Raw genomic sequence first — 12631 nt, 5'->3', positions numbered from 1 at the left:
ATACCATGCTCATGGAACATACTGCATTGACATCCCTGTGTGACAGGGCATACCAGGCCCTACCTGCCCCCTGCTGGAGCCCCCACTGCCTTGGCACACGTTGCCCTATGCAGGTGTCCTTCTGGAAGAGAAGAGCAGCAAGTTCAGACCTCCAAGGGATGGGGGGGCTGGGCACTCTGCCCACTGCCCAATGAAGTGAGCAGTGCAGATGCACCCTAAGAGCAGTGTTTTCCTTCCACTAGCCATCTTCCTCAGGCCACATTCCTCTGTTGTGATTCGAATGGGTTCTTTGTTTATTTTAGCTGTTAAGCTCCTTGAGGAAGGGACTGTCTTTCTTTTTGCCTGTAAAGTACCAAGAACATCTAGGGAGCTACATAAAAACTGTCAGCTGATGGCAACTGCATATTAAGTACTGACCTGGGCTGGACTGTACCAGTAATTTAGAGAAGAAAGACTCTCTAGCTGCTCACCAATACCCTGAGCCATTCACCCACCCTGCTGGAGCACCTCTCTCTTCTGCTCTGTTTTTACACTGTCTTTTATGATTTTATTAAGATACTTTCATGGGTCACAGTCTCATTCCAAGTGTTGAAAAATCCCATTATGCAGTGGGAACTGGCTGAGGCGTGGCTGGCTGTTCTGGTTTGCCACCTTTCTGTTCTGAGATGGGTGTGGTGGGTAAGATCTCTTCCTTGGGCTCCACAATGCTGACATGGTCTGGCAGGGGTTTCTTGGGTCCAGTTTTCCCACTTGGGTCCCAAGGCAACACAATCTTTACTTTAATACCCAGCACACCCTGCCTGAGGAGGACAAGGCACACAGCTGTATTGACATCGTAGTTTACAGGGTCTCCACTGTGGATCATCAGGCCATTCACAAACTTCATCGACTTGGCTCGCTGGCCTCTGAGTTTACCGGACACCACCACCTCACAACCCTTAGCACCACTCTCCATGATGAAGCGGAGGACACCATAGCAGGCTCGACGCACCACTAAACGTCCCAGGAGTTTGTAAAGCAGGGACTCTGCTTGGGCAATAGCACATGAGGTGGCCATAATGCTCTGATGCTTGATCAAAGGCTCCCCGCCTTTCAATGTCTTAAAAGTGTCTTTGAAACTGGCATTTTTATTAGTCTGATGACTTATCCAGGGGAGCAGGGAAGATCCAACTCCGATTAAAACATCCTGTCTCCTATCAGTAACAAAGCTATGATAAGAGCTAAGTCTAGTTAAATGGACTTTCCTTTATCATTCTTCCATTATGGAATGTAAACAAATGTCAGAATTTGAGGCAGATACCTCTGAGGAATTGAACGTTCCTCCAAAATGGAATGATTTCACCAGCTAAAGCAATACATATAGAGAGTTAGGCCTTCTCTACTAGAAAAGTTTCCCCAGTTTAATGATTGATTTTTGAATCAATCTTGTTAAACCAAGGCAATCTCATAATGTAGATCAGCTCAAACCAATTAAACTCTTCCTTAAAATGATTTAACTTGCATTGGTAATTTACCAAATTAAATTAAACTGGTTTAAGCAAAGGTTAAAAGGGTTTAAGAGTGTCTCCTGGAACTGGACAAAAACTGGAATTTTTGTACTGTAGAAATTCCAATATTTTTTTTACAAAAGCATCCTACATAGGGACAAAAAGTTGAAATAACAAAAATTGTTGCAAAATGAAAAGTTCAAAAAAAAAATTTCATTCAGAAATGTTTTGCTGTAACATTTCTGATCAAAACAAAACATTTTGACTTTCCTGAATCAAAATCTTTCCTGTCCGTTTGCTGAAGCAAGTCAAACTACATTTCATTTTGACTTGTTCAACATTCATCTGTGTCCCCTGAGCTGCCACAATGCCTCATGGTAATTGTAGTTTGGGTGCTTCATGCCCCCTATTCCTCCACTGTGGGTTGCTCTCCCTCACTGGACTACATCTCCCATGATGCAGCTTAAATGAAATATTTTGATTCAGTTCGACTAACCAAAATATTCTGATTCGAGTCAAACCAACCTGAAATAAAATATTTTGTTTAGACTTCCAGTGGAAAATTGAAAAAAAAAAAATTGGCAAAACTGAAACTTTAGATTTTGAAGAAACTGCATCTTCTGTCAAAAAATATTTGAACAGAAACTTCCTGACCCTCTCTCATGTCTACCTTAGGGGTTTGCATCAGTCCAACTAGATCACTTTTAAATCAATTTAGTGACATTAGTTCAATTTTTCTAATATAGACCAACCCTTACAATGTTTTAAGTAGCAGAGCAACTACATTATATGAGCATTGTTAGACTTTATGTAATGGCACTGAGATCTCTAAACGGGCACGGTATAAGGTTTCCAGTAAGAAGGACTAGCCCTTCCAATCCAATGACCTTGCAAATTATCAATGTCCACATCAGAGGACTGCATTTCTAGAACTCCAGAGTCCCTGAATGATAAGACAGACACTACAAGGGGGAAAGGATCCTTCCATTAAGGAACAGCTAATAGAAAAATTTCAAGAGACGAAGATCTTCAGAATTCCATGACCTCTCTGAAAGTGAGAGCTGACATCTGCACATTGGATAAGAATAAGAAAATGACAGGCAATGAAAAGCTCTCCCTTTCAGAGAGGTCATGGAGTTCATTTTTAAATCAATTTAGCTACATTAGTTCAATTTTTCTAATGTAGTCCAACCCTTAGAATGTTTTAAGTAGCAGAGCAACTACATTATAGGAGCATTGTTAGACTTTATGTAATGGCACTGAGATCTCTCAACAGGCACTGTATAAGGTTTCCAATAAGAAGAGCTACCAAAGACTAAATCTTTTAAATAAAGAGATGCTCAAGATCCAAATCAGCATTTTTGAACAGCCCATGTATGGAGGAAATTGAGCTCTGAGGCTGCGATTTCATGCATTTTAAAGAAGGATTCATCTGCCAGTAGGGGATGTTGATACAAGGTGAGAATTTGATTGCCCCAAGTTCCAGACCATTCATATGCAGGTGCTTGGAAGATGGCCAATCTAAACACGCCAAAGTCATAACTCCAGATAAATAGAATGGGCCAAATCCTCAGATGGTGTAAATCAGCATATCTCCATTGACTTCACAAGTTTACACCAGCTGAAATCTGTTGCTTTAAAGTGTGTTAGAACTTAAGCTACAATCCATGTAATAATTCTGAAGCTTCTTTTCTCTCAGCTCCCTGATCTATTTGTAGTTTAAAGTGTTTTCATTGATTAGTAGAACACAAGCATGTTAAAACAGCTGTACTTTTGAATATTTGTTTTAGCTATGATGCTGAATTCACTCATATCAGTTTTCCAAGACTTTTAACTTGGCCCTTTGCAGAAATTCCCTTAGCAGCAAGTAGATTAATGGCTAAACCCATTTTGGAGATTGAAGTGCTATAGACTGTAAGAAAAATACAGAAAAATCGCATGGTAGCCTGAAGCCCAGACTATACTGGTGAACATATGGGTGGCTATTAGAATAAAGAACATACATAAATTAAATTAAAGGTAATTTTTTTCCACTCAGTAAATGCACTAAATCCAATATGTGTTCTACTCAATGCCAGTCATTGGAAAGCTTTAGGCATCCCTGTAATGTAATCACCAACAGAGTAATGAATGTGGCCATTATTCTATTGTAGGATGCAGTACAACTTTGTATTAGTAATGGGATAGTATTAACAGTGCTGATATTTCCCCCCGCCATAAGTGAATCTATCACAAAACCGTTCTACCCATGTGCTTTCTTTTGGTTACAGGACCACACTATTTGTGTGGCCAGATGCAGGGGCGGCAGGTCTGTATAATTTTTGGTGGTGCCCAGAACCCACCCCTGCCCAAACTCTGCCCCCCACCTGCCCAAGGCTCTGGGAGGGAGTTTGGGTGGGGGAGGAAGTCTGGGGTGCAGGCCCTAGGCTGGGGCAGGGGATTGGGGTGCAAGGTGCAGGCTCTGGGAGGGAGTTTGGGGATGGGGGGGTGCAGGGGTGTGGGAGGGGCTCAGGGCTAGAGTAGGGGTGTAGGGGTGAGGGATCTGTCTGGGGCTGGGAATGAGGGGTTTGGGGTGTGGGAGGGGCTCAGGGTGAGAGTAGGAGTGTGCGGGGGGGTGAGGGCTCTGCCTGGAGCTGGGGGGTTTGGGGTGTTAGAGAGGCTCAGGGCTGGGGCAGAGGGTTGGAGTGCAGGGGGATGAGGGCTGTGACTGGGACTGGAGATGAGGGGTTTGTGGTGTTGGAGGGGGCTCATGACTGGGGTGCAGGGGGATGAGGGGTTTGGGGTGTTGGAGGGGCTCAGGGCTAGGATAGAGGGTTTGAAGGTGTGTGGGGGGGTGAAAGCTCTGGCGGGGGGTGTGGGCTCTAGGGTGAGGCAGGGCTGGGGATGAGTTTGTGGTGGAGGCAGTTCTTATGTTCTGTGTTTGCACAGCACCTAGCATAATGCAGCTCTGATCCACGACTGGGACTCTTCGGTCGTGTTGCAATACAAGCAACACCACAAATCTAATCGTATACGGCAGTTTAATGGCTAATCCACAATCATTGGTTTATGCCTCAGGAATAGCAGGGGAGTTTTACGCCGACTCTGTAGGCCCAAATTCCAGAACTTCACCGCTTGCCCACAGAATGCTCCTAAATGGTTTGGTCTTGGCTACCTTAAAAATTACCTCTCTCCTCCTCCTCCCCACTACTGTGCTAATTGAGGTGCTTCAGCTAACAGTCCTCTCCTGACATAAATGGTGTGAGAGGGCAAGCAGAAAGGTATTCTCAGGAAAAGCGTCTTGGCTCTGCAATGCACTTCCCTCCTGGATTTGCCACAGCCTGGACGTGGTAACTTTCAGGACATGCTACGGTCTACGAGCTCCACCTGCTCTCCCCCAGACTTTTTCCTCCTGGTAACTGGGGGAGAAGCCAGGCTGGGACGTGTTGTGTGGGGGTTGGGAAGATATTGTGGGGTAAATTTTCAAAGGGTTGAGGTCCATCCTCCCAATTTACGTGTACAAAATGAATTACCCCCACAATCACGGAGGTGGAAGCTCTAGCACACAGAGCTGCACCCACAACTGAACTGTGAGGGCAATGTTTATAGGGGTAAAAGGCTTCCACAAAAAGAGACTGCCCATTTGAACAATCAGAGGCCTGGTTTTCTTGTACAACCTTTGCATGCAGGCCTCAGTAGGCACCCTCTGCTAATATGTACTTATACGTTTAGTAATGCACTTAGATCCTGGCACGGGTGTAATGAAATGAATAATAATAAATTAATAAATAAATGAAGCTGGTTGCAGGATCCTGCTGAAAATCATTAACATATTACCTATTTCACAGCACGCACACACACGCAGGCCCTCCTGCAGGTTATATATGTCCAATATGTGCTATTAGCAAGTGTATGCAATATTCCCTGACCCAATGCTCTTACCACAGAATAACCCTCTGTACTGTAGCTCCTGACACAGAGACCTGTAGACCAGCCCCTTGGCAAGTTTTCAGTGCAGTCAGAACCAAGATGGACTCTTCTGTGAAATCCTGGCCCCATTAAAGCTCCCATTGACTTCAGTGGGGCCCGCATTTCAATCGAGGTGTTTGGGAAGTGCCTTTGTGCACTGTCTACTAGAATTCACTCTCCATGCATCTTTCTCTGCACAAAAGTGGAGATCAGTGACCTTCCTGTATCATTCTTCTCCTCCTGGGATCAAGCAGAGGGCTCTCCATGAAGTCCTACATAGGCATGTGGTGGGAGGAGATGGGCTCAGATTGATAGGTGGAAAGGTTCGGGCTGGAGCAAGGCTACGGGGACCGTGTTTCATTCCCATCCACATCATAAAAGGAATAAACAACATAATACAGCTCTCCCACTTGCTTATCAATGACTAGCAAAACTGACAGAGGCCACATCAAAGGATCCGGCACAGCAGGTATGTGACAGAAACCAGTCATGTACAGTTTTGCCAAACTACACAACCCATTTAATGGATTCACACTCTAACCAGGGTGAACATTAAATTACATTGCTTATTCTATAAAGCTATATTGCAGAAATGGGTGGGTTATCCATGGCTCTGTTTAGATTAACTAACAATGGAAAAAAGATTGAAAAAGACCTAAAAAGCAAAGAGGAAAAGGAAAGGGTTGTGCCTTTGAAATCCTGAAATATAGAAAGGCTTTCATCATAAGTCGTATGGTTTTGGGGGGGGGAGGGGGAGGAAATCTGGTGCATTGCTTTAAATCAATGTGGATATTTGTAAATTATTTTTTGTTACTGTTATGCAGTAGCTGTAAAACATATAACATCAATTCCCAAACTATATGAAAGCTTATGCCCAAATAAATTTGTTAGTCTTTATGGTGCCACCGGGACTCCTCGTTGTTTTTGCTGATACAGAGTAACATGGCTACCCCTCTGAAACATTCCTACAGGTCACTTAAAACATGTTAAGGGCAAGGAATGGTATTTCCAAAGCATCTATGAAATTTAAGAACACAAGTCCCATTGTGCTCTTAAATGCCTTTCAAAACCCACCCCCAGAGTTTAAAAAATAAGAACCATCATTCAGCACCTAATCAGAGGACTGACTTTCAAAGTACTGAGCGTCCAGCAGCTCCCTTTGGAGTCAATAGATACAGTATAGACTGAGACACAATACAGTTTGAGACTGCTTCCTGGTGTGCCTGGCTTGATTTTAAGATATTTCCTCCCTACACACTATTGGCCAAATCTGTAAAAGTCTCTCTGCCAAATCTGCTGAATTTCCATGGGATTTAGAGCAGCTTTATAATCATAACGAATGACTGTATTAGCACAGCATGAATATGTGTGTGGTGATTAACATATTTTTTCAAAATCATGGATACAAATGAGTAGTACAGCAGTAGAGAACTTTTATATTAACCCTCTGGGAGTTCAAGAATTAATTGTCATGGAATCGGGTACATCTGCTAACAATCATGCACATCTTTAAACCAACACCCACAGCATTGTCAATTCAACCCGAACAGCTTTCCATTAGATGGTATACAAATGTTCTTTGAAATTCCTCCTCTCAGCTCTCCTGATAGACTTAGGTCCCATGTGCTGCTTCATCTTTTAGCCTAGGCTATACATCCCAACAAAATCCTTTTATAGATAAAGTAATCATGTGTCTCAGTTTTACTAGGACAGTCCCATCTTTTTCATATGATGTCCTAGGAGCTTCTTTTGGGACACCATAAATGCCTTGGCACTTCATTTAATTAATCAAAACTGGGACAGGGTGGTGTGTCTCTGTGGCAGGCTCAGAGCTGAGTGGGTTTTTGTTTTGGGGTGTTTTTTTGCTCATTCTATTTGAGATGCAGTTCTGTTTCCTGGTCTGGGTGTCTCTGGTTTGTGGGTGAGTGACTATGATATGAATGAAATGCAAAAGATGGAACATGCCTCTTTTGTTTTATTACCTTTTTTTTGGTCAACTCTGCCATGGTCTGTCCTTCCCAGAGAAATAGGCAAAGGATAAATAGGCAAATGCATGCACACCTGTATAAAATCTAATGTTGAGCATTGCCAAGCTACTAATTACTGGCAGAGCCAAAATTGCCATGCCATGCTGGCAGCACAGGTACAGGAAGTTAGCAAAGGAGGAGTTGAAACAGGAAAGAGAATTTTAAAAAAAGGGTTCAGGAGAAAGGGGGTTCACCAGGGAAGAACTGGTTTAAAACTGGTTAGTGAGGGTCATATTATGAGGGGTTAAAATCCTCGTGCTGTGATTTATAAGACTCTTTGTGGTGTGATTTGGTTGGTTGGTTCCTTTCCCCCACTGAGGATGACTAAAATTCTATTTCCATGCTCTTGTCCAGAGCACTTACTTTCTTTATAAGATGAGCATGATGCTTGCTCTCTCTAATGTGAATCTTAACAAGTTATTTGGTGTTTCATGATAAACTAATTCAGAACACTCGGGCAATGTCTACACTTCAACCACGAGTGGCAGAGCTGCAGTGTGGCAGCATTTCAGTGTAGACGCTCATGTAGCTACAGGAGGTGTTTTCCCATTGCTGTAGTTATCCACCTCCCTGAGAGGCAGTAGCTAGGTCAAGGGAAGAATTCTTCTATTGACTTACTGCTGTCTGGGGGGGGGGGGTTAGGTTGGCTTTTTAGGCTTTTTTAAGGTGGATTTTTCACATCCCTGAGCGATGTAGTTGAATTGACCTAACTCTTTAGTGTAGACCTGGCATCAGCTGCTGCAAATATTCCTCCACTTTGAGAAAGGTGCACGGGGTGGTGTTGAGTGAGAAACTGGCAGGACTGACACAAGCACATGTTTGTTTTTAATTTACTTTTGTCTCATATTAATATGACTATGCAGTGTCCCTACCAAATGTTGCCAATAAGAGTGTGAGTGACTTTTGTGGGGAGGGAATTAAAATGAATGTAACTCTTTCATGGAGGACACAGGAAAATATGTGGAGGAGAAGGTGAAGGTGGGAAGAATATGGAGAGACTGGGAACCGGAACATGAGTGAGAGAGAAAATGCAGGGGAAGGAGAACGAATTTGCCCTAATGCTGTGCTTGAAGGCGGGACCTGAGTCACCAGTCTGTCCCTATTCAGAAAAACGCTTAAGAATGTGCTTAACTGAGCAAGGTTTAGACACAGCGTGTGCTTAAGTGCTTCGCTGATCGTGGCGGACTACTGCATCATTGCCAAAGTGAACCCACTGTATCAGAGAAAATCCATCCCCACTGTAACTCCTTTGACCTCACTGGAGTTATAACAAGGTCAAATGCAGGCCATAAGGATTGTATAGGGTACGCAATAGACGGGATTTCTTGTCAAATCTCTGTTGTACGTGCCAGCCTGAAAAAAAGGTCTATTTTTAATCCAGTGTGCAACCACTAGGTCTAGTTAAGAAATACTGCTGCTTGCCTAGAGATGACCCTGCAAAACATTTTTTAAAATATTAGGCTACTGCCCCTTTGTCATCATGTATAAAGAAGGGCTGAATACTTTGGTTTCTGTTTGTTTACCATAGAAATATCAATGCTAGCATCGTGTTCTCTACTTTTGCTGCAGGGCCTCCTGGAGAGTTCAGAGGACGTATGCTGTGAGTTGTCTCACCTTAATGGAAGGGGAGAGTTTTTTGTATCTTTGGCAAAGACTTCCTTTCTTTGAAATGTTCATTCCTCATAGAAGTGAAATGAGTGTTTTTAAAAAGTTTTCAGTACTTTGACTAAAAGTCTCTTCTCCTCTGAAAGATTCAGTTTTGATTCTCTTGGCTTTTGTGATGTGGTCATTTCACGGGCTCTCCAGTCAGTGCTGCCTTGCAGGCTAGAAAGGACTTGACTTTCTAAGATAACAGACAGAGGGGAAAAACACTAAGGCCTTGTCTAGACACAAAATCTGTACTGCTTTTACTATACGTGGATGCAGTTATACCATTACAGATTATTCCCATATGGGAAGAAAAATGAACTATGCTGGCATGAGCACATATACACCAGTATAACGGCATCCACATATATAATGATGGAACTGCACACACAGTAGGGGTTGTCTTGATATAATTGCAGCGGTAAAAAAATTCACGTCCCTGACCAACGTAGTTATACCACTACGAAAAACCTGTGTAGACCAATCCTAAAAAAACCACCACAAACCCTTCTTTATAGATATCTAAGGAAGCAAAAGAGAGCACAAGCCCAGTTTAGTTTTTCCCTTTTGCTGGTGACCTTAACTGAACTATCTTGGCTTGTAAACAGGTGCCCAGTCCAACTTGTTCTGTACTAAATTCTTCCAGACATGCAACAGTTCTCTCAGGCTTTGCAAATAAAGCACAGAGGTAGACCAAGGCCACAGATTGCCACCGTTCAGTGTCATCCTAGCAGAAATGTACCTTTTTGCCCCTTGGCACGATTAAGGCAAGAGCAGGTTTTAGGATGTCTATCGTAGCAATGAATTATACAGCAATCAGAATAGAACCATTTAAGGTAGTGCTGAAAGAGGTTTTTCCCAATAACTTAATATACTTTTACTTCCCAAATTGATATAGCATGGATAAGAATGGCCCGTGCTGCGGATAGATAAGAAGCTTGCTGCATTTAAGACCTTCATAACTCATTCCTTTCACTAGTATGTTCTGAAATAGAAAGTACATTGAAGACAGGAAATCATTTCGTTCCTATCACATGAGTTTCTGATGGCAATATTGCACTTTAATGCTTGGCTGTGAAATGAGTCCATGTCATCAGTGAAGGCAACTGAAATGGATGCATTAATTCAGCATCTTGTTTACCAGCTGTTACAGCAAATTCCTCATTGGAATGTGCATGGCTGTGTCATAGATACTAGTAATTAGTTCGAAGAGCTTTAGAAACAAATATCCCAATTTCTATAGCAACAAATATCCCATCTCCTGTCATTCTAGATTGGCTGTTTTTGCAGCTTCTCATTAAATTGCGGGGTTTCATGTCAGTGCTATCAATTGGGACATTGCTTCTCGAGTGATGCAGTGCACAAATGTTACCAGTTTGTGTTGCTTGTACATAGTTTGCAAACCCTCCCGGAAAAAGGAAATTTGCCAGATAAATAATTCATCACAAGTTGTTCACGCTGCTCTACCTACATCTGTTGCATAGACTCAGACTTGGACTCTTTGATCTTCAAGACTAGAGGTCTACTTGCTGCGTTTCTATATTGGCAACCAGGCAGTTCCAAAAACCAACTCCCCGAAGTAGGGGGCAGCTATTTGAGTGGGAATTCCCTCTGGCTGATGAAGCATTGCATTCGTTAGTCTGAGGCCTGATTCCCATTTATGCTAAAGCCTCTTTAGGCCACTCCATCAGTGTAAAGGGGCCTCGAAGTGGGAGTAAATTACATATGTACCCCTTTAAATTATGAAAAAGGGCCTGGGTATAAAGAAGAATCAGGCCTTTCACCTTTGCTTTATCCAAATGCTCACCCAAACTGAAGGCCTTATTTCTAACTGAGGAAACTAAATTTCACATCCAAGGTTTAGGCAGCCACGTTCAGAATTAAATTTAAACTAAACTGAATTAAGGCCACTTGAATTCTGAATTTGGGTGTTCACACAGGAACTGAATGCAGTTTAACTAATCCACTTCAAATCCATACTTTTAGTTAATTCAGATTAATTTTCCTGATCAATGTCCCCATGTAGACAAGCCCTATATATGTCTATCTATGTATTTATGTTGTGCTCCTCACCTTGGGATGTAAGCATTTTTATACGTTTGAAAGTTAAATAAAATATCTGGTTTTGTTTGGTTTTCCCTCCCTCCTCATTTTCTCTCTCACTGTTGTGGGAAAGCAGGGAGCTTAGCTGTTGCTCTAGTTGCCTGGGGAAGTGCTTTGTGCCAACTAGGAAGGCTCTATCTTCCACGCTTGGGAGTCTCACCCTTGTGATCGTTCCTGAGCCGGTTGCAATTGTGGCAGGAGAGGTGGTCTCTTGAGTAGCTTGGGCCAACCTCTTCGGGGGGTGGAGGCTTTGGTATCAGACTGAAACCTTGGGTTTGATTTTATATTCAATGGGGGCACAGCAGACTGCAGACTTACAGGGTTGGAACTGCTAAATAAGCTGACTGCTGCATTCTGTACCGACTGGGCTTCAATCCGGGCAGGAAGAGGTTACCTATGGGTTACAATGGTAAGTTGTGAATGCACAGATTGGTGGCACACAGGAGGGGATGCAGTCTTTTGGACAGCTAGACACGGAAACAGGTATTTTTTTAGGATGTGTAGCTTTTTGGGCATTCAGCAGCTGCAAAGGATCCATAAGGACCCTGAGGGTCTGCAGACTTACCTGATGATTTGAGGGAAGATGCCCATAGTGGAATGAAATGTTACAGAAGTGGCAAGCTCTTCAAAGGGTTTTCCTCTTCACACTAGAATCACTAACATTTTGCCCAGGTTTCCCTTCAGCCAGCTCTTCTCTATCTGGGTCCTGATATCTCCCGAGTGTTGGAATTGCAATCCAATCAGGACATATCCTTGTTATGTTTTGAAGCCCATTTATTAACCCGATGCACTCAGTATTCGGTCCCAGAGCAGCATCCACTGGCACTGAGACTTTCTTTTCCTATTTGCTTCCTTTAATAGAGCAGAACATGGGGAAAAATAACCCCCCAGTAACTTAGCTAGCATCGAGCCACGCACTGCTACCATTTTCTTTATATCTCAGGCAAAATCCCATCTCTAGATCAGAGCAGGATTTTTGAGTGGCAAAGCATCTACTAAGCTGAGTGACAGGGAGAATGAAGTACATTTGCACTGAAAGTTATTACCACAAAGCAGAAACTTCTGGCAGCACAGTGCAATGACTGACGTCCTCATGGGTTATTATTATGGGCCTCATGCAAATGAAGTGGAAGCACGGACTGTTACAGTGTTTCTAATCAACAAAGTGTGATGCCAGTAATTAGGTTTCATCCCATTTCTTAGACATTAATTGGAGGAAGATATGCAGATTGCTGGTTAATGATAGAACAGTTATAGTTCCATCATCATTTTCTTCTTGTTTATCAATTTGTTTGATTGCTTATGTGGCAAACACTTGATCCTGCATGTGTCTGTTTAGCTATTCGAGCCTGATGTTTTATAAGCAACATGATTGATCAAGTCAGTGACATCTTAAAGCACTGCACATTACATGGCCTG

At 42.8% G+C, this 12631-nt stretch overlaps 1 protein-coding gene across 1 annotated transcript; it reads right to left on the bottom strand.

Moving 5' to 3' along the window:
- Positions 1-585: 585 nt before the first annotated feature.
- Positions 586-1014, bottom strand: LOC141984240 (small ribosomal subunit protein uS3-like). The gene has a single exon (XM_074947177.1). The coding sequence runs from the start codon at positions 953-955 to the stop codon at positions 602-604; it is 354 nt and encodes a 117-aa protein (XP_074803278.1). The 5' UTR covers positions 956-1014; the 3' UTR covers positions 586-601.
- Positions 1015-12631: the final 11617 nt, after the last annotated feature.

Source organism: Natator depressus, chromosome 3 (assembly GCF_965152275.1).
Source record: "Natator depressus isolate rNatDep1 chromosome 3, rNatDep2.hap1, whole genome shotgun sequence".
NCBI lineage: Eukaryota > Metazoa > Chordata > Testudines > Cheloniidae > Natator > Natator depressus.
Note: the sequence above shows the minus strand (reverse complement) of the source record. Positions and strands in the feature narration are given on the sequence as shown.

Excerpts from the sequence above, each read along its gene's own strand:
- LOC141984240 (XM_074947177.1), bottom strand. The coding sequence starts at position 955 with ATGGAGAGTGGTGCTAAGGGTTGTGAGGTGGTGGTGTCCGGTAAACTC.